Source organism: Vipera ursinii, assembly GCF_947247035.1.
Source record: "Vipera ursinii genome assembly, chromosome: 1".
Lineage (NCBI taxonomy): Eukaryota > Metazoa > Chordata > Lepidosauria > Squamata > Viperidae > Vipera > Vipera ursinii.
Window position 1 is genome coordinate 24,439,522 of NC_139512.1, and position 21,902 is coordinate 24,461,423.

Consider the following 21,902-nt stretch of genomic DNA (forward strand, 5'->3'; position numbering starts at 1 on the left):
GCAAAGGCAACAGAAACCCATACTCCTGGGGAAATGGTGGGGCCAAGCTCATTTGAAAGAAGTAAAAGTGGTTGCAAAAGTGAAGAATTGGGCTAGCTGCAACAGAAGTACAAAACAGAGGGCCAAGGAAGTGGTGGTACAAGTTGCTCTTAAACAAGAAACAGGAATGAATGAATGAATGAATGAATGAATGAATGAATGAATGAATGATCAACCCCTTAATTTGGGGGGATGAAAATATGGCTCAATCATTCTCTGTAAAAGAAAAGATCATGTGGTAAGGAAGTAGCGCCCTCTCTTTAACGTCTAGACTATGAAAAAGCCTCTGATTCCTTTGTCCATCTTTCCTGACCTTGGAAATGGATGGAGAAATTTGCTGGACATTAGGGCGAAGGGTTTCGTTTGTCTCAGTGGGGATATGTCCTTCAAACACTTCTGATGACTTTGACAAGACCCACCCCAACTAAGCCCACACAAAAACACATAGCCACCGCATGACATTTGCCTTAAAACAGTCACATAACATAGATTGAGAACATATTTCCAGGATCTTTATGGTCCCATGACATAAGGAGCCGTATGAAAAAAGACAATACATGTTGATCTTACCACCAACACAGTAGAACTTCAGAAATGTTAAAGTGACTGTTACTTTTTCAAAAAGAGAAGGAGCAACACAAACAGCAAAAGAATAACATCGATGCTAGAGAAGACAGTCCAGGAAGGAAGATAGATGGCACGGTTTTAGCTACGGATGAGGGCCAAAAATTCTTCACGTGTCTTTGGGTCTTCTCTGAATACTCCAAGCATGGTGCTGGTTACAGTCTTACTGTTCATTTTCTGAACCCCTCGCATCACCATACACATGTGCCTGCAGGAAGGAAAGACGGGGGGAGGGGGGGAGAAATCCAACAGAAATATTTTTGCTGAAAGAAAATTGCCTGTCTCTTTCCGCTGGAAAAAACAGCAGGAGTAGGATGGAAAAGTTTGGCTGCACAATTGAAATCCAATCTGATCTTAATTTCAGTATAATGGCTTGCCAATCATTTTTTTTAAAAAAATCAAGCCCTCAGTATTTTCACTCTCATGCACTCTTTTGCTGATGACTGAGCCATGACATTCATTGAGGCGAGTAAATTATATATTTACTCACCTCAATGAATGTGAGTAAATATAGATGATAGGGGGATGTGAGGGGGAGATAGATGATAGATAGATAGATGAGATAGGGGGATGTGAGGGGGAGATAGATGATAGATGAGATAGCTAGATAACTAGATTGATACAGATAGATGATATAGATCAGGGGTGTCAAACTCAATTTCATTGAGGGCCGCATCAGCATTGCAGTTGCCCTCAGGGGGCCAGGTGGGCGTGGCCAGGTGGGCATGGCCTACTGGGTGGGCGTGGCTAGAGTGTGTATGGCCTACTGGGTGGGCGTGGCCAGCTCTACATCGTTTGCATCAAGGGGGCCTATGGGGGCCTGGGCAGGAGTGGGACAGATCTGAGGGTCTCTGGCAGAAGGAGTGTCTCTGGGCCAGGGCCAAGGCAGCGGGGGCCGTTCCCTCCCTGTTTCCAGGATGGCTTCACGGGCCGCATGAAACCACTTCGCGGGCCGGATCCGGCCCCCGGGCCTTGTGTTTGACATGTCTGATATAGATGATAGGTAGGTAGGTAGGTAGGTAGGTAGATAGATAGATAGATAGATAGATAGATAGATAGATAGATAGATAGATAGATAGATAGATGATAGATAGATAGATAAATAGATAAGAGATAGATAAGAGATAGATGATAGATAGATAGATGATAGATTGGTTAGATAGATTTAGATAGAGATATAGATAGATAGATATAGAGATATAAATTGATTAGATAGATTTAGATAGATAATATAGATAGATAGATGATAGATATAGAAAGATATAGATTGATTAGATAGATTAATATAGATAGATAAGATAGATGATATTATAGATGATTGATACGAGACAGACAGACAGACACACACACACACAGAAGTATACATAGAGAGAATTATATGTAGTCCTCAACTTAAGCCAACAATTGAGCCCAAAATTTCAGTTGCTAAGCAAGACAATTGAGTTTTGCGTTTTACAACCTTTCTTGTCACAGTTGTTTAGTGAATCATTACAGTTTTTAAATTAGTAACATGCTTGTTAAGTGAATCTGGCTTCCCCATTGACTATGTTTGCCAGAAGGTCACAAAAGGTGATCACATGACTCCGGGACACTGCAACTATCATAACTACATGCCAGTTGACAAGCATCCAAATTTTGATCACATGGCTGTGGGGATACTGCAACAGTTGTGTGAAAAGCAGTCACTTTTTCATGTCATTGTAACTTAGACCCTAAACAAATGTTTGTAAGTCAAGAACTATCTGTAAAGAAATTGAATAGTGAACGTGCTCGCTCGCTCTCCCCCCCCCCCCGAATTCCTTTACTCTTTGGACACATCACAAAATCCACATCAACTTACGTTGCCTCAATCACCACCCCAACTCCAGCAGGCTGCAAGGCTTCTGTGATGGCCACAGCAATTTGTTTTGTAAGGCGCTCCTGAACTGCAATGAAAAGGAGAAGAAAAATGATTATCCTCTTCAGGAGAGAGTTTCTTAAAGGCACAGCTCACTAAAAATTAAAAATTGTAAGTTTTAATCATATTTTCATGGCCCACAAAGTCTACTGATGAAGAAAGTGCTGGAAGTCTCCTCCTTAATGGAAGGAAATCCATCAGAGTCCAGAAAAGAAGAAAATCTTTCCCACTTGCTCCTTTTAAAAGCAGGTGCTGACCCTCTGCATATGGGAAACCACAGCACAGTCCTTGACTTACAACCGCAACTGGGACAGGCTTTACAGTCATACGTTACGGTAGTAAGTTGAGGCACCTACACACAAGACTCAATTTTATGCTGCAGTCATTAAGCGCATCACCGTGGTTGTTAAGTAAATCCATTGCCATAAGTGCAAACCCATTCCTCCAAGTAGGCATTGGAGTTGTTGTCATGTGACCATGGCACACTGCAGCCAGTCATAAAGGCCAGCCAAACACCTGCAATGTTGTCATGTGATTGGGTGGATGGTGGTGGCACATCTTACAACAGCCAGAAGTGCTTTACAGGCCATAAAGCATCCATTCCAGGTCTGTCATAATGCCAAACAGTTGTTAAGGGATCTGTCATAAGCTAAGGACTACCTACATCTGGAGACAGGAAGATCCTGGACCTGAAGGATGCAGAGCCACCTTGTGGTGAGAGGTGGGGCAGCAGGCTTCCATTCAGGTCTCCCCATCAGGGTTTACTCTGCTTGTATAATGATGGATTATGAAATGCAGAGGAACATATTTATTGGCTGGCCATATTATCAAATCAAACTATATATTTCTGTAGATAATGTATATTTGCAAATCCTTCCAAATAGAAAGTAGACTAGGCTAAATGCTTCTCACTGATGAACATACTGATATTTTATCATGGTTTTTATTCTCTTTGTTATTGTCTGATGTGCAGAGTAACTTCTTGAAATAGATGGCTGAATGAATGAATGAATGAATGAATGAATGAATGAGTGAATGAATGAATGAACAAACGAACAAATGAACTCCATGACTACGGAACTTCCTGTGTAATGAGATATAATAAATTGTTCACAGCACATTCATACCTTCTATTTTTATTGTCACAGGTGATTAATAGTCTTTTGATATTGCATGACAAATTCTACTAGAATGGCAAAACATACATTTCACTAGGTGAAGCACCAAAGGTTGTTACTTGCCTTGTAATCGTCTACTGTATATTTCCACAATCCTAGAAGAAGAAAAATGCATTCCATTAAGATTTCTCTGGAAACAATGACATGTCTAGGATGGTATTTCCAAATGTTTTCTTTTATTACCCAAACCCACATATAATAAAACCTTATTGAACTTTGAGGATCAGTTGTAAGTCCCTTCCTTCAAACACTGTCGGAACTTCAAATGGATATTGTACGAATGGTTGTAACTAGAGGACTCTCTGTATTATAAAAACAGTATCTCTGAGTGATCTTTATGTCATTTCAAGAAATTACTATTGATAAGTTCATCCATTTTTTTCTTAATAGGAATAATTGGGAAGTATTTTGAATATATTTTAACACTCATGGCAATCTTTAAGTCAATTTATATGTCCCTGTTGTGATGGGTATGGGTTTGTGTATCATTACCCAAAGGGAAAAGAAAAATACATTTACTCAATTTTGGGTAATTTATCCAAGTTAGAGAAGCCCTGGTCTTCAACAATGTATTTTAATACAGGGATGTAACCCTCCACTTTTCTAGCATCTTCTTTCACCACTGTATCACTTGCTGGGAAGTACAGGGTTTAGCAACACAGGAGGAACCCCCTATTCTACTCTATTACAACAGATGTTCTGGCCCTGTAGTTTTGAAATGTACTTCTTTAGAGGGAAATCTCTAAGAGGCCACTCCAATCACCAATTCAGCCTCTCTGATCTGCCAGAATCCAGCCTGCATTTGCCTGTTGGCAACCAGGCCTTTGCACAGAGAGATCCTGGGGGATCCAAAAAACAGGAAGATATGAAAATAAGCAATCCTTTTCACTGTTAACTGCTTAAACAAATGGAATGGGCAGGATGCTGTTCTGCTAATTTTCACTCTTTTTTGAAAATTTGCAAACTACACTATCGTTGTCGTGAGAAATTTTAGCACAAGGGATTTAATAATAAAGTATCCTGAGACAGAATGACAGAACTGGCCATGCAAGTCTCAGTGTGGTATGTGACGCTCCCAGACATAAGCTTTTCTAAGCCCTGATTCTTGTAATAGAAGAATTAAGGTCATGCTTCAGACCGCCTGTGAAATACAGTAAATGCAATTGGCTTTCTTGATCTGGCAGATTATGTTTGGCCAACAGCCATAGCTGCCCTTGAGGACCACCCGGAAGCTCCAACTGGCACAGAATGCAGCCGCGAGAGTTGTGTTGGGAGTTTCCCGATACTCCCATGTCACACCTCTGCTCCGTGAGCTGCATTGGTTGCCAGTTGTCTTCCGGGTGAGATTCAAGGTACTAGTTATGGTATTTAAAGCCCTACATGGCAGGGGGCCGGAGTACCTTAGGGAACACCTGCTGCCGGCGTCAACTTCCCTTCGCCCTGTCCGTTCCCACAGAGAGGGACTCCTCAGGGTGCCACCGGTCAGAGAATGTAGATTGGTGGCCCCCAGGGGGAGATCTTTCTCTGTGGGCGCCCCGGAGCTATGGAACCAGTTACCGGTTGAGCTCCGGACGGCGCCGGATCTTCGCTCCTTTCGCCGCGATCTGAAAACATACCTGTTCGAACAAGCCGGCCTGGCCTGAGGGTGGGATTGCTGGGGTTTTTATTACTATTTTATCGGGGGTTTTATTAATGTATTTATTGCTTTTTATGGGCATGTATTTAATAACTTTTTAATTTTTGTAACTTCATGTTTTATTCTTGCCCTGTACACCGCCCTGAGTCCCTCGGGAGAAGGGCGGTATAGAAATATTAATAAATTAAAAATTAAATTAAATTAGTAAGAAGTGCTCCTTAGTGGGTTGGCCAAGTTTACTTCTGGAGCAATCTCTTCTACCTTACTTGCCAATCTAGCAAAACAAGGCTTTCAAAAAACAGTTCTTAACAACTGGGTTTGGGGAGAAAACTGGTTTGCTCTAGATTTCTACCAACTAGTTGCCGCAGGCTTCAGTTGCTTGACGGTAGAAATTTCTCAGAATGATGCTGTCCTATTTTCTACAGCCCTTTAGATGTTAGGAAGATACCTATTATGGATATCATGGCTTCCTACAGTCTTCCCTTCTCTGTGCTAAATATACCCAATGCTTCCAAACATTCCCATAAGCTTTTCTTGTCCTCTGGATCCATCAATATCCGTTCTAAAATGCAGCCTCCAGAAGTGAATAAATATTCTAGAGGCAGACTTGCCAATATTGAATATATAAAAATAATAACTTCTCTTCATCTTGATATTACACTTGTGTTGATGTAGCCTAGTGTTGTTTCTGCTTCTTTTGCAGCTGGGTCACACTATTAGCTTGTGTAATGCTTATGAAGTGTGAAGTTACTCAGATGCCTTTCACATGTAGCCGAATGAAGTCTCCACCAACCTATTTTATGCCCCAGATTACTGAAGCACTTCACGTTTGTTCCTACTGAAATACTTTGGGACCTCAATACCTATGTACACTTCTTTGCACACAGTGGCACTTTCTGGTCTGTTCCTATTCTATAACTTATACTCTTCAATTCTTGTATTTCATTCTTGGGTTTCATCTCACCAAGAAAAAGCACATTCTTGCAAAAAGCTGCTGATGTATAAAGATTAATAACATTTAACAAAATACCAGAAGTGACAAAAATCTGGATGGCCAATCTGTCAAACTTTATACAAGATGGCCCTCAATTTCAAGGGTGCACTGTCCAAATTATATTGAGAAAAGTTAACAGAATTGCTTATCAATAGGCCACAATCCCTAGACTGCAGCTGAGCACAAGATTATTTCAACACTGTTTTTCTCAGTTTGGTAAGACATATTGCTAATAAAATCAAAGCAACAGTTTCTAAATGCAAATTGAATGCAAATCTTATCTTCTTGGTTTAGAGATAAAGTTTCTACCTTTTTGGCAACAGAATAAGCACAAACCTTCTTTGTATGCAAACGTCTAGCCTCCTCCACCAATATAACATAAGAAGCAGCTCCTCACAGAGATTCAACATCCTTTACCATTTAACTTCAGCAATGTATTGATTTGTAAAACCGGGAAAGAAAATGATGCTTGCCATGATTCACAGACCAAAAGAAAATCATCAGATGTGAATGACAAATCAAGTTTAAAGTCCTTGCTCTGCTGCTGCAATTTAGAGGTAATTGGGGGGGCCACCCTAGCAATACTAATCCACTGATTTGTCCTGCCAAGGCCATCAAAAACAAAAGGCTGATAACAGGTTTCAAATAAATCCCCCCCCCATGAAAAGCAAATTAAGATGGATGAGGCACCATATAATGTTTTCAACATTTACTAACACAGGCGGATAAAAGATGCCAATTATTACACAAGCAGCCCTTGGGTAAGTCAATAGATGTGAGGTAAGCGAATCACAAATGTCAGAGTGCCGGAAGGTTTCCATTGATGTAAGAAGCAACAGATCTTCAACAGATCACATCATCATAGATAGGGCTCGCAACTTGGGAGTCCTCCTAGATTCACAGCTTTCTTTAGAAGACCACATAGTAGCTGTGACTAGAGGGGCCTTCGCCTAGGTTCGCCTGGTGCACCAGTTGCGGCCCTATTTAGACCGGGATGCCTTACGTACGGTCACTCATGCGCTCGTGACCTCTCGTCTGGACTACTGCAACGCTCTCTACATGGGGCTGCCCTTGAAGACCACTCGGAGGCTCCAACTGGTACGGAATGCAGCCGCAAGAGTTGTGCTGGGAGTTTCCCGATACTCCCATGTTACACCTCTGCTCCGCGAGCTGCATTGGCTTCCAGTTGTCTTCCGGGTGAGGTTCAAGGTGCTGGTATTGACCTACAAAGCCCTACATGGCATGGGTCCGGAATACCTTGGGGAGCACCTGCGGCCGGCATCAACTTCCCTCCGCCCAGTACGCTCCCACAGAGAGGGCCTCCTCAGGGTGCCACTGGTCAAAGAATGCCGACTGGTGGCCCCCAGGGGGAGGGCGTTCTTTGTGGGCGCGCCGGATTTATGGAACCGTCTTCCGGTTGAGCTCCGGATGGCGCCCAACCTGCGCTCCTTCTGGCGCGATCTTCGAACAAGCTGGCCTGGCCTGATGGGATGGGGTTGGGTTTTTATTACTTTTAATGTGTTTTAACCTATTGTAAGAGTTGTGGGCATTTTGTTTAATCTCTTTTCATTTTTGTATTTTGTCTTTTTACATGTACTGGAAGTGGTAGGTAGATTAATAAATGAACTGCCTGACCTTGCAGGTGGGGATCAAGCATGCCAATGGAGTTGACAATTAAACTATTTAATCTAACCAGAGTTAGTTCCCTGAGCTAACGCAGATGCACCCAAAATCACCAGCTGTCGCCACTATTTGTAGTAGTCAATTTCATATATTTATTTATATTACTGTTTTGCTTCCTCTAAATATGCTATCAGTCAATTCTGCCAACCATCCCAACAATTCTTCCATGTCTTCCAGTCTTTGGCGAGATATGGCTTTTTGAAATTGTCTACTTAATTTATGGGCAGAAAATTTCTCAAGAAATAGGACTTTATCTCAGCAGTTCTACTGAAAACAGCCAGAAAAGGAATTCCTCATAATCCACACAGTAAGTTGGGAGGCAATAAGCAACTGAGGAGAGGATTGTTTCATGTAAAATGGGACATTCACACATATTGCTTGGCTACCTCATCATTCTGTAAGTCTAAGAACACCATTTTTTTCTAACAATTTTTCCAAAATCCTCCTTGTTTGGAAAGAAGTTCCAGAGCTGATTCCAAAAACAACTGATAGAAAAAAAGAGGAGAATTTCTTTTCCTCATAACATATGTTTCTCCATATATCCCTTTTCTCCATATGCAATTGCACATGACTCTAACATGTTTTACAAATTTTTACAAGTTCACAAATTTGTAAACTGCTTAGAGTGACTGGTAATCAGGCAACATATAAATTTAATAATTACTATTAATTATTATGATTTCTCTTGTCATTGTTGTACAACTGCACTTTAATTTGCTGGAAGCTTTAAAATCACCAAACAATGTCATACTCCTTCAGAGGGAGGTACTCTAGTGCCTTTCTCATGCTTTTGTGAGCTCTACAATTTCACTCTGAGGATGAGAAAGCCCTGAATAAAAACGAAATTGGTGGCGTGCAAATTTGATAGAGAAATAAATCAATAAAAATAAACTTGCATCATTCCTATAAAGGCTTGGTAGAATGTCCTGCTCATTTCCCCCTAATATGATCTTTGCTCTTTTCATTACCATTTCCTGAATCAAAAAACAAAACGTGGGGGAGAGGAAGCTACCCAGGTTTAGCAGATTGGTTCCTACTAAGAGCCATCTAGTTCCCTGTGTGCCCTCCTCTTTCTTCTACTCCGTGCAAGAGAAGAAAGCAAAGTTCAAGTTGGAAACGCTGCTGAACTACACGAAGTGCAAATTTACATATATAAATCCAATGCACTTTCAGTCTGTTTCACAATTACCACCCCAGAGATAAGAATTTATGCAATGTCCTAAACTCTAACTCTGGGTTAATAAAATACACTTCCTGTAATCACACAGCATATTACCAGTATTGCCCAGACAAACTAAATTATGGCTTGGCTTGCTAGTCTGGTTTATTCAACATGTTGCGACAATGGCTATAATCCCAGGGTCACAGATTACCCAACCTCATTTTAACCCAACTTCTAGTCTTGTGCAAACTCACCCCTTTACATACAGTTTGTATGCATTCTCTCCTGCCAACTCTTACTTTAATCAAATAATAGACTGTTTAGCTTAAAGCAAGAGTGTCAAACTCGTAACGTCACGTGATGTGTCGCGACGTATTGCAACTTTTTTGCCATTGCTGGCAATGGGGTGGGCGCAGTTTCGCTATGATGCATCCAGCCCACGGGCCGGCAGTTTGACACCCCTGGCTTAAAGCAACAGGAGGGGAATGATAGAACAGCCAGAAGGCCAGAGCTGGAAAAGGGGATATTTAACACTCTCTCAAACAGGTGTTTCCTAACCAAACTTCCATACTATCCTCAAAGCCACTAGTTGCCCTGGACTGGAAAATGTATCTCCATATCTCAATGGTGCATAAACACTTTTCTGTATGGGGCCAAAGGAGGGACTTTAGCTAGCAGAAAGATTGCTGGGAAAAGTTAAATGTTACCTCCCCTAGTTTCACTTCCCCAATCGCATCATCCCCAATTGCTTAAAAGGAAAATAATTGTAGGCGTAACCTATATACAGACACTCAGTGATAGATTTACCTACACCAGCTTCTCACCTAGTTTCATTTTCAGTTATCTGAACTTTGCACAGTATCTACAGGTAGTACTCGACTTACAATAGTTCACTTAGTGACCACGTGAAATTACAATGGCACTAAAAAAAGTGACCTGCGACCCTTTTTTCATACTTACTATCATTGCAGCATCCCCATGGTCACGTGATCAAAATTCGGATGCTTGTCAACTATTTACATATTTACGACGGCTGCAGTATCCCAGGGTCAGGAGATCACCTTTTGCGACCTTCTGACAAGCAAAGTCAATGGGGAATCCAGATTCACTTAACAACCATGTTGATAACTTAACAACTGAAGTGATTCACTTAACAACTAGGTCAAGAAAGGTTGTAAAATGAGGTAAAACTCACTTAACAAATGTCTCACTTAGGAACATAAAATTTTGGGCTCAGTTTTGGTCATAAGTCGAGGACTACCTGTAGTTGTTTAGTGAAATGCCACTAAGCACTTGCTTTTTGCAGCATCTATGATGGCCAGAACTTGTTATTCGAGAGCAAAAAACTGTCACCCTCAAGGAATCCAACTGAGTTGGATGGGATTATGAGGGAGTCACAGTGCAATCTGTTTTTCTTATTAATGCAAAATGATTGTGTACAGGGATAGGGGAAAAATAAGATCGATTAGCCTCTTGTAGAATGGCCTTTCTATGCTGGAATCTGAGAAAGGAATCTGAGATTGTCCTTAAATCTACCCCTTTTTCTTCTGCAGAAGAAGTCTGTATGTTATCAGAGGAAACGGGAGATGCAAAAAGAACCTGCAAAATCCCTTGCCAAGTTTCTTGCAATTGTAGCAAATGGGTTCCTATTCCCTCCTTGATCACCCACCTAGGTATACAATCTGCTCACTCTATAAATGATGGATTTGTATCTTGTCTCTAAGACACACCAGGGTGGCTTTGTAGTTAAGGTGTTGGACTAGGACAGGGGTCAGCAAGCTGAAACAGTGAAAGAGCCACTCGGAACCGGTTCCCTCACAAAAGGAAAAACTGGGAGCCACAAAAAATGTGTGCACATGCACGTACATGCGCACATGTGCAGAACAGGGTTTGACTGAAGAGTGGAGCCAAGGTGAGATATGCACCTACCCTGCATATTTGAATTGATTGGTTGAACTTTTTTAGTCCCACTTTTTTTTTTTGGACTGCACATGGCAGAGGACTGGGAGCCGCAGGAGACGGCTGAAAGAGCCGCATGCGGCTCCGGAGCCGCAGGTTGCAGACCTGTGGACTAGGAGCTAAGAGACCCAGTTGTAGTTCATTTCAGCCACAAAACCTCACTGTGTGACCTTGAACCAGCCACTCTCTCTCTCAACTCAACTATCGTAGTTACGGGGGGGGGAAATAGGTCATGTAGTTAAGGTCTTGTAGTTAAAATTAGGTAAGTTAATTTTCCAATAAAATGGCCATTTTTCCAATTAAAATGTAGTTTTGCCTCCAAGCTATGTGATATTTATGAGACAGCTAAATACTTCCAAGAAGAAAAAAAGAAAATGCTTATGCTTGTATAGTTCTTGATCCCTGTGGGATACCATGAAGCACGTACGGTCATATTTAACTGAGACGATTAAAACAGAAGGTCATTGTAGAGAGAAAACAAATTTTGTCAGACCAAATTGTGAATGGAGGATTTAGTGTTTCAAAAATGCCTTTCCCACTTATCATCTGGATGCTGAGAAACTATATCTTGTATTCTTCTGTAAGAATTATTTTTACTCCTATCTTAAACCTGATCACCTACTTTTGTAAGCAATCCCCCTGTCTAAACAGAGAAGCTAAAATCATCTCTGAAATGCCCAAGAATTTCTCTAGTCCAGTGTTGACAACCTTGGACTAGGTCAGACATGTCAAACACAAGGCCCGGGGGCCAGATGCGGCCCGCAAAGTGGTTTCATGTGGCCCACGAAGCCATCCTGGAAACAGTGAGGGAACGGTCCCCACTGCCTTGGCCCTGGCCCAGAGACCCTCCTCCTGCCAGAGACCCTCAGATCTGTCCCACTCCTGCCCAGGTCCCCATAGGCACCCTTGATGCGAACGACGTAGAGCTGGCCACGCCCACCCAGTAGGCCATATGCGCTCTAGCCATGCCCACCCAGTAGGCCACCCACACCCTGGCCATACCCACCCGGCCCCCTGAGGGCAACCGCAATGCTGATGCGGCCCTCAATGAAATTGAGTTTGACACCCCAACATAGGTAGTATGAATTGGCATAGTTTCTTATTTTTATAAACCGGTAAGCAACCATGTAGATTTTTTTTAATTGGAACTCTTCCTGCCTATGTTAATCATGACATATTTAGCAAGAAGGTAAAAGAAGGCAGGGTTAGTTTAGCTCCATTTTAGATATCTGGACCAAAACAGCTGGACTGTGTGGTCCTTAGTGCTCTCTGAGCTTGGAGGTTTCCTTGCAGGCGTTTCATTACCAAACTAGGTAAGCTGGAGCTGTTTACCCAGACCAAGTTAAAAATCAGATCTGGGATAGATGGGTTAAAGTTCTACCTCTACCATTTCCAAGGCTTTAAACAAGTTACTATCTCAAGGATTTTTATACAGACTAGTAAGGCTCTGGTACCTCTAATGAACCTCAAATATCTCATACCTCTGATATGAAATCATGGTAATTGGCCCAAAATCATACAGTTGATTTTTATGTGTAAGGCAGAAGCAGAACTCACAGCCTCCACGTTCTAGCCTGCAGCCTTTAACCACTGCATCAAACTGACTCTTTAATGATTATTACTTTGATCATTTTCATCTACTGGCGTGGGCTATCTAAACAGAGACTGTATATAGATAGATCACCATTGGCTTGAAGACACATTAGTATTGTGTAGCATATTAAGGGCCATATTGCAAAATTAAATGGAACCAATACCCATTTTGAAAGTGAGTTTAAGAATGAAACACCAACCCTCCTCACTCTCCTTTACACTGTGGCCCTTCCCCCTCTGTTCTGGTGAGCTTACTGGAACCCAAAGAACAACTTCATTAACTTGCTCAACATTTTGCATATAGATGAATCTGGGAGTCATTTCCCTTATTTTATTTCTACCTCTGTCTCTATATCTTTATCTCCTTCAAGTCAGTCTAGTCTCCCGGTGACTATATGAACAAAACCATGCACTTTTTTTGGCAACATCGTTGGAAGTGAGTTGCTGTCGCCATTATCTTTATCTTAGGGCTAAAACAAGTGACTGTCCCAAAGTTACACAGCTGGCTTTGTGCCTAAGGCAGGATTAAAACTCACCACCTCCTGCTCTCTAGCCCAGTGCTTTTAACCATGCCATACTAGTTTTACTTTGGTTATCTGCAGTTAAATAACTCACACCACTTGTTTTTCTTACCTTGCAAGCTTGCTGAGCCCAAGGACTTGTTTGTTGGGAAGGTAACCTATATGCACCTAGGCAGAAGGAGAACAAGTCATTAAACAAAGCTCAGGACTCATTGACCTGGGAGATTCATGCATGTGCGCCCATGCCATGTCAGACATGACCCAGAAATTGTCTTTTTAAAAACTGGTGAGTGAAGCAAACAGTCATGCAGTTGCATAAGTCTTAAAATGTCAAGGATAAAGAGAAAACCAACATGCTTGTGAACTCACTTCCCACTTTTTTTCCTTTCTTTCCTGTAAAGAATAGAAGATGCAATCAGAAATCTTTCACAGTTTACTATTTATTAAGCTTACTGGAAAAAAAAACAAGAATGGCTACATAAGTCCTATAGATAGCAGTGAAAGTACGGAAAGATTTTCTAACATGAAATCCATTTGTTGCAAATCTGAGCTGGCAGATCAGGAAAAAATTCTTTAGTAGTTCACTATATTTATGGACATATTAGCAAATCTGATAAAAACAGGATGCAAAAATGGGAAATGCAGAAGGCAAACAATCTCAGAAACAATAAATGAAGCAAAGAGATGGCTGAAGGCAGAAGTGGGTAGCTTCTGACCTGACAACCACCTGCAAACTTTGGTCTTTGTTTAGACTTCTAACAAGAACAATCTGTTCCATTGCTCAGCCACCCAAGGAAAAAAAGATGTCTAAAATAAGAGAGAAAGAAGAGTGTGCCAAAAGAGGAAAATGGGGGGCCATATCCATTTTTGGCTGTGGCCCTAATATTTTTGCCCTATCTGCTATATGATGTGACCGTTTAATCCTGCAGCCCTGGATAACAAATGATGCTCACCAATGGCTTAGGGCAGGGGTGTCAAACTCGCAACGTCACATGACGTGTCACGACGTATCACGACTTTTTTTCCATTGCTGCCAATGGGGTGGGCGCAGTTTCGCTATGATGCATCCGGCCCACTGGCCGGCAGTTTGACACCCCTGGCTTAGGGGCAAGGCTAATGATTCCCTCCATCTGGCTACATGTCAAAGAATTTCAGAGATAACTCAGTTGCTCAAAGCACTGGTCATATATGAGCACAAGGATTTGTTGATTTCTACAGCCACAATTAATTCTCCAGGGCAATTTTGGCTGGTTTTAAGTTAAGCACAAAAGGTCATATTGTTCCAATTTTCTCATATCTAATGCCCTGCAAGTTTGAGAGGCTAACCCCCATTCTCTATGCTTTTCATGGATAATAGGAATTATAGCCCAAATCCTAAGGCTAAGAAAGCTGAAGACATTTGGGTTTGGTATATGTTTTCCATTCTACCCAGTAAAGAATATAACAACTTTGAGTTATTTAGCACAAGAATAAAACTAGATTCCTGATTACGCTTATTGAATTTCTATGGCTTTTTTGCAGGATGGGTCTGGGAAAGATGATGTTGAAAGGGTCAATCTCAAACCATGATACACTTGTCTAATCCATGGTTCTTTGTGTCTAGGTCTGGACTCCCAGAATTGCTAAGGAATTTGGTAATTGAAGCCCCAATTAAAGAGCTCCAAAAAGGACAAAGGTTTCTCTAATTAGCTGGTATTAAAAATTAAACATCAACATATGTATTTAGAATGTAGAGAATTAGGGATGTTAAATTTCATCTGATGAGGGAGGGAAAGTGAAGAAAATGTGTTTCATAGTTCAGTTTTGGGGTCATTCAGTTTAAAGAAATCTAGTCTATAAATTATGTATATTTCTTTTAAGCTGACTGCCAGTGAGACTGCCTTTGTGATCCTAAAAAAGAGAAATAAGATGCCTAGAAATCAAAATTACTTGAGTCGGCATAGAAGATTGGCAGTCTGTGTTATAGGACGTTCTTTGGAACAATACCAGGATTTTCTGGAAAAAACAGAGTATGTGAAAAGACATGAACAATAAATTCTAAGTCGAGCACTATAGGACTAGGACTTTAAGACCAATATCTCACTCAGCAAAATAAGAGTAACACCACAGAACTGACTTATCCCACTGGAAAGTAAAGGAAATAAAACATTACCATCCCATAAGGGGAACACAGTAAGATAATTAAGAAGTAATAATATATATAGGGGTATGATGGCTCAGCAGTTAAGAAGCTGGGCTTGTTGGCTGAAAAGCCTACAGCTCAGATTCAAGATCCAAGTGCTGTGTAACAAGGTGGGTTCTCATTACTTGCCCCAGCTCTTGCCCACCTAGCATTTTGAAAGCAGGCAAATGCGAGTAGATAAATAAGTACCACTTTGGTGGGAAGATAAAAGCACTTCATGACCATGGAAGTGTCTTCGGACAATGCTGGCTCTCTTGGATAAGACACAGAGATAAGCACCGCTCCCTAGAGTCAGACATGACTGGACAGAAGAAACCTTTATCTTTACCTTAGTATATATTAGCATCCACAAACACTACTGGCTTTGAAGATCTTTAAATTCAGAACCTGAAGATAGGTGTATTGGCATTTTTTCCCTTTCAGCACAAGCCACCCCTATGGAATATCTGCCTATTACTGAGTGTTAATGACACAATATACAATGACTAGTCTTTCTTTCTTTTTATTTAAGAGACGGAAAAAGCCATTCACGGAATTTAATTTTCTCTACAGAGAAAAACTAGGAGATAACAGTATACACTATAGATCTTACAGAAAATGAAATGCAACAGAGAAAGGACAACATCATTTCAAGTCAGTGATGAATGACTTGAGGTCTTGGACTATGTGGCCTTCAAAAGTCCCTTTGCATCCAGCCTTCAAAGTTTTCTAACTCTTAACTATTCTATCCTATCCTATCCTATCCTATCCTATCCTATCTTATCCTATTGCTATAGAGGAAACTATAAAATAAGCACAGCATAATTTTTAAAACCAGTCTCCAAAACTCTCCTCCAAAAAGCCTGACCCATCACTGTTCCACCCAAGATGGCCCTTGACCATTTAACAACTAGCTTCTCCTGATTTAAAACTGAATACCTTTTAATCGGTATTTTTAGTAACAAGTGGAGAAGGGACTCTGAGTCAATTCTATCACACAGTGTCAGCATTCAGAATTTTGCCTAGCTAGGCTACATGGATTTGAAAGGATTACCCTTTGAAAGGAATGGAGAGGGCAAATGGAGAAAGTAAAGGTAAGTAGAAAAACTGCTCTTACTGTGCTGCAACAGGCCAAGGGCATTTTCAAACAGGTCTCTTGTGACCCAGAAGAAGTCAAAGTTTATGTCTGTGATGATCAAATTTAATACAGAGATCTCTGCCCGAAAGGCATGCCACCAGGGGTACTATACAAAGGCTTTGAAATGAAATGTCAGAAACCATTACGAGAGAAATCCAGACTAGTGCAGGGTGATCAAAACAAGAAGCATACTGACAGGGCTCTTGCTAAAGAAAGGTGGACATTGTGCTTGGAGAGTTTGCTGTGGATGTTAGATGTCAGAAAGCCTTGACCTCAACATGTCCTACTCATTCACTAAATGCCTATAGAGTCCAACAAGCAACTTGGACTTTGATTTCAATCCACCCTTGTTTCTCATTTGTCAACTTCCTGAAGCTTCAGGCCTTTATAAACCTGAACCTGTAAACCTTTTTAAACCTGAATTAAATTAAAATGAACATATGAGTATATCCAAAATGCATAGAAGCAATACATTTATTTGTATATCTTCTTTTCAGGAAATTTTAGGACATCCCCTAGCATGTATAACAAAACATAAAACATGACATAACCATAACATGACATCATATATAACTGATATATAACATAACATAGCACATAACATAACATTATTCTGCACCAGATAAGATTCAGTTTGCATGTTTGAAAGGACTCCCTTCTAATAAAAAGAGCCTTGGTGGAGCAGTGGGCTAATGCCTCCTTAAGGAACAACAGCTGCCTGCCATTAGTGCAGGTTCGAGTCCCACCAGGCTCAAGGTCGACTCAGCCTTCCATCCTTCCGAGGTAGGTAAAATGAGGACCCAGATTGTTGGGGGCAATTAAGCTGACTTTGTAATAATGCCGCTTAGGGGGTGTGTGAAAGCCCTAATAAGCAGGCATATACATAGAATGAAGGCTACTGCTAAGTTTGTAAGCCGCCCTGAGTCTTCGGAGAAGGGCGGGATATAAATGGAATTAAAATAAAATAAATAAAATAAATAAATAATAATGTACTCAGACTGGAGTTTGACACCAGTTACATTTTTCCTTCCCTTCTAGCCAGCTTCTCTGACGAAGATTAGTTGGAATTCTAAAGCTTGCATTCCACAAAATTTCCTGTATTCACATATAAATACATGCTAATCTAATACTTTTAGTGGTAAACATTACGCAAATTACAGAAAAAAATTAAGAAGTGGTAAGAAAACAGAAGCTAAAGCAAGAAGAAAAGAGGAATGGAAATCTAATTTATATCAGCATCATTCAAGATACCTCTAGCCTCACACAGCTAGACTCACAAAACATCCTTGTTTCCATCACACTCCATACCCACATTCATATACAGGTAATCCTCATTCAATGACCACTCATTCAGCAACTGTTTGAAGTTATGCCAGTGCTGAACAAGGAGACTTGTAGTCGTGCCCATTGCAACATCCCTGCGTTCATATGATTCAGGGGCTTGGCAACCGACTCGCCATTACGATGGTCGCAGTGTCCCACTGTCATGTGATCGTCATTTGTGACCTTCACTGCAGGCTTATGACAAGCAAAGTCAACAGGGAAGAGAACAGAAGATACAAATTGTGATCATGTCAACTCAGGACACTGTGACTGCATGAAATTCACCAAACAGCCGAATTTACCCAAAGCATAACTGCAGTTGTAAGTCAGTGTGGTCACATGACATTGCGCTTTACAACCTTGTCACTTAGTGTGGAGTTACTATTGTTAAGCAAGGACTACCAGTATTCCCCTTTGTTCTTTAAATTTCTCACCTTGCTCTTATTTAGGTTTTCCTCAGTTCTATCCAACTATAGTCTTTCCTTTCCTTTCAGCAAATTCACTGCAGTGTATGCCTCCCAGCATACACAAAGGACAGCACAGCAGGAGGCTGATGGTGCAGATCAGCAGAGGGGCTGGACAGCTCCGGGCAATGACTGCTCACTCAGGATAAGCCTAATGACTTAAGCTGTTGACATTCACGCGGGTTTTTTTTCATATATCTGTTTTGTGATCAAATTCATTCAATATATTTTTGTACTTGTCACTATTTTTATATTTAATTCATGTGCATTCAGCACCCATTCATTTATGGCAGTATCTCTTCTTGTTTTCTTATACAAACACACCTCTTAACTAAGCCACCCCCATGTCATTGAACTTACTTTTCAAGGATTGCTGGCCAGTGTTGATGGTAGCTGATCACAAGGATTTTTGCCTGCCCTGGATCAGAGTTGCACTCCCCCTAAAAGACCAGGCACACAAGTGTGTGTGTGTGTGTGTGTTGTCGTCAGCCCTACATTCCCTCTGAGTTCTCAAGTAAATGTGGTGGTGAGGGGCATTTACCAGCTTTACCCCTGCTTTGATAGGCCTCTATAATCCAAGCGTTGGTTACCTCCTGAATAGATTACATTATTGTAATGCACTTTTGTGTGAAATATGCTTCTGAAGGATACTTGGAAGTCACAGTGGGGCCAGAAGGCAGTGCCATTGTAAGTATCAAGATGAGTGGGAAGAAGCAAACAACAAGAGATGCATAATGATTCCATGGAAATGCTGCAACTTATCTAATCAAGAGAAGAGAATATCTGTAGCTCAGATTTGAACTGTAGCGGCCTTGGTCCCCTCTGAGATTGCTTGTTTTCTTGAAGATGGTTTATTACCATACTAGGCAATAAGTGCTAGTAGGAAGTGGGGGTTTGCTCTCATTTTATACAGTATACTAGAGCAGCCACTAGTATTCAAAATAAGAACAAATCACACTCGCTACTAGCACTGACCATGTTACCGAATTTGGTAATGAAATGTCGGCAAAAAAACAATCAAATTCAGAGAGCACCAAGGACTCCACTTATGTAATCAAATAAATAAATAAATAAGGGACACAAATATGTACGGTCAGCCTTTGCACAATGGCATCACTGAACACATTTCAGCAGCAGCAGCATGCCTTGCCTGGTGGCCTGGCTTCTATGGAGTCTCCCTCCCTGGAAGAAAATAAAATCACCCCGGCTCAGTTTCAAAATAGGTCTTTTAACATTTCCAGTGTTACTGACTGAGAGTTATTCTCCTCCATCAAGGGTGAGCTGGAATAATCCAAGTTGTATCTGATCCAGTGCCATGGAATTCTCTCCCCGCAGGTTAATTTTTCACTCTCTCTGATGTCTTTGAAATACAGCCTGAAAATTTACTTTCATAAGCTGGTGTTTACTTGCTTAAGCACATGTTACATCATGTACTAATAGCTGTTTTAATATTATGATGGAAAATTTTATTGTAACATTTATTTTGCTACATGATTCATACGTTTGCTTATTTTAACTAAAAGTATTATAGGCAAATTAAAATTGTAAATGATTATGGGCTGGCTTTGCTACGAATATGCAAGCCAAAATCTGAAAAATAAAAAAATCCATCCATCCATTTTAAGTTATTCCTGCCATATGCAGCTGTCATTCCCACTTCAATCAGCTCAATAAAAGTATCAGTTTGGAATTATTGTTTATGGTCCACGTACTTTTCTTTATTAAGAAAATAAATACCATTGGATTGTCATTATTTTAGTGCCAGATCATGTGATTCTTCCAGCTCCAATTCTACTTTATTTTTTTGTTTGTTGAAAGAACAAAAGAAATCCAGCATTGCTAAATCTTCCCACTTGCACTGAATAGGCAGGCAGGCAGGCAGGCAGTTAAATGCGAAGTTGAATGAGAAGAGCAGATACTGAGATAAAGCAAAGAGGAGCGTAGCTATTAGCACTGAGTAATGACCTATAAAATGACTGTTCCAGAGGAGCAAACAAATTGACATCTATTTTTTTAACTAATTCATTCAGCCTTTGTTCTCAACAGCTGTGACTCCCCCTTCTTTGACTCACAGGATACGATCAAAATGACCAAAACACAAAACACTCGATCTGCATTTATTCTACAAAAACCCAGACATAACAAATGGACAAGGGAAAGAAGCATTACATATCCATTCTTGGTTTTAAGTGGGATTCTCTATTTATTAAACTGTGTAGCATATACAGTATGCTTAAAATGTTTTACTGCCTAAATGGAGTAGTAAATAATCCTTTGACGTCATTTCAGTCAAGGTACAGAGCTTTTACAACTGATCATTAGGGTATTTGGAGAGAGGATGCACTAAACGCTGTGAACCTATTCCTTTACAAAATAAAGATAATTATTTCATATTTATTTCATATTCATTTATTTCATAAATGTCATGGTTCCGACAAATGAAACTCTTCAAAGAACTTCAAGGCATTCTTTTACCTTATAGAATCTTTATTCGAGTAGCATAGCTTCGGCACATACATGGTCGAAGCCAAAATCTGAACATTGGATGTTCTTGCTTTGACAATAAATATATCTGAAACATATTTAAAAATTGAATAGCAACAAATAAATTATGGGCCGGGTTGCCTATTCATGACTCCCCAAAAGCTGCAGTTTGAAACACCACCTTCTGATGTTAACAGCTGGGCTTTTTTTACCCACCTTGCATTTTGTACCTTGTTTAATGGCCTAACATCTGGCTTGGTTGCTCTGTATGCAACATGTATTTTCTTTAAAAACATTTTTGATGATTTGCAAAAGTTGTCCCACAAAGTTTTGCAAATCAAGCATTTAACAAAGATTGGCTTATTGATACTACTTTATAGCTGAGAAAAAGAAATTAAAAGTTTACCTTTCCAATAAATGGAACCAGGTGATGTTCACACATTGAAAACATATCTATATCCTTCACAATCACCATCTCATCATGGTCTTCATCAAATATGGCATCATTGAGTACATCTGAAATCAAGACAGGCACATACAATGTAACTATTACTTGCTGCTTTCCTTCTATGTCGTTTTATTTGAATGTATAAGCTACACCATTATCCAAAAACTGGATTCAAAGCGGTGTACATTAAACATGAGAAATCAACAAAATTAAAAACATAGAGTGCAAATTCATCATCCAAATTACAATGTTGGTTACATTACTGAGAACCAACATTCTCAGAGCAGTTTTGAAGTGGTATTTAACGAATGCTTAAAGCCCTCGTTCACAGTGACACTTGAGCATCAGCGACACAATATCCTGGGTAATTTAAAGGTACTTCCATTATTTTCTTATTGATATTGTTTGTTTGTTTTTAAATCTAATATTGGTGATGCAAGATGGTTTGTTCTTTTACACAGAGAACATCTATTTTGTCTTATCTGCAAATTTAACTACGTTTCAGACATTTCCATTTCCTTGGACCAGCTTCTTTAAAATTCTACCACCTCCAAATTGTGGTAGGATATACACAAACATACACAGATTTACAGTCTTG

General features: G+C 40.4%; 1 protein-coding gene across 1 annotated transcript in view; it reads right to left on the minus strand.

Moving 5' to 3' along the window:
• Positions 1–259: 259 nt before the first annotated feature.
• The window catches only part of GCH1 (GTP cyclohydrolase 1), a 34,924-nt gene continuing 13,281 nt past the window's right edge, over positions 260–21,902 (minus strand). Inside the window, exons 2-6 of the mRNA XM_083378443.1 lie at positions 21,263–21,372; positions 13,399–13,454; positions 3,802–3,833; positions 2,504–2,588; positions 260–871 (exon numbers count right to left, since the gene is read on the minus strand). Coding sequence (XP_083234569.1) covers positions 745–871; positions 2,504–2,588; positions 3,802–3,833; positions 13,399–13,454; positions 21,263–21,372 — 410 coding nt within the window. The 3' untranslated portion in view covers positions 260–744. The remainder of the gene's footprint in view (positions 872–2,503; positions 2,589–3,801; positions 3,834–13,398; positions 13,455–21,262; positions 21,373–21,902) is intronic.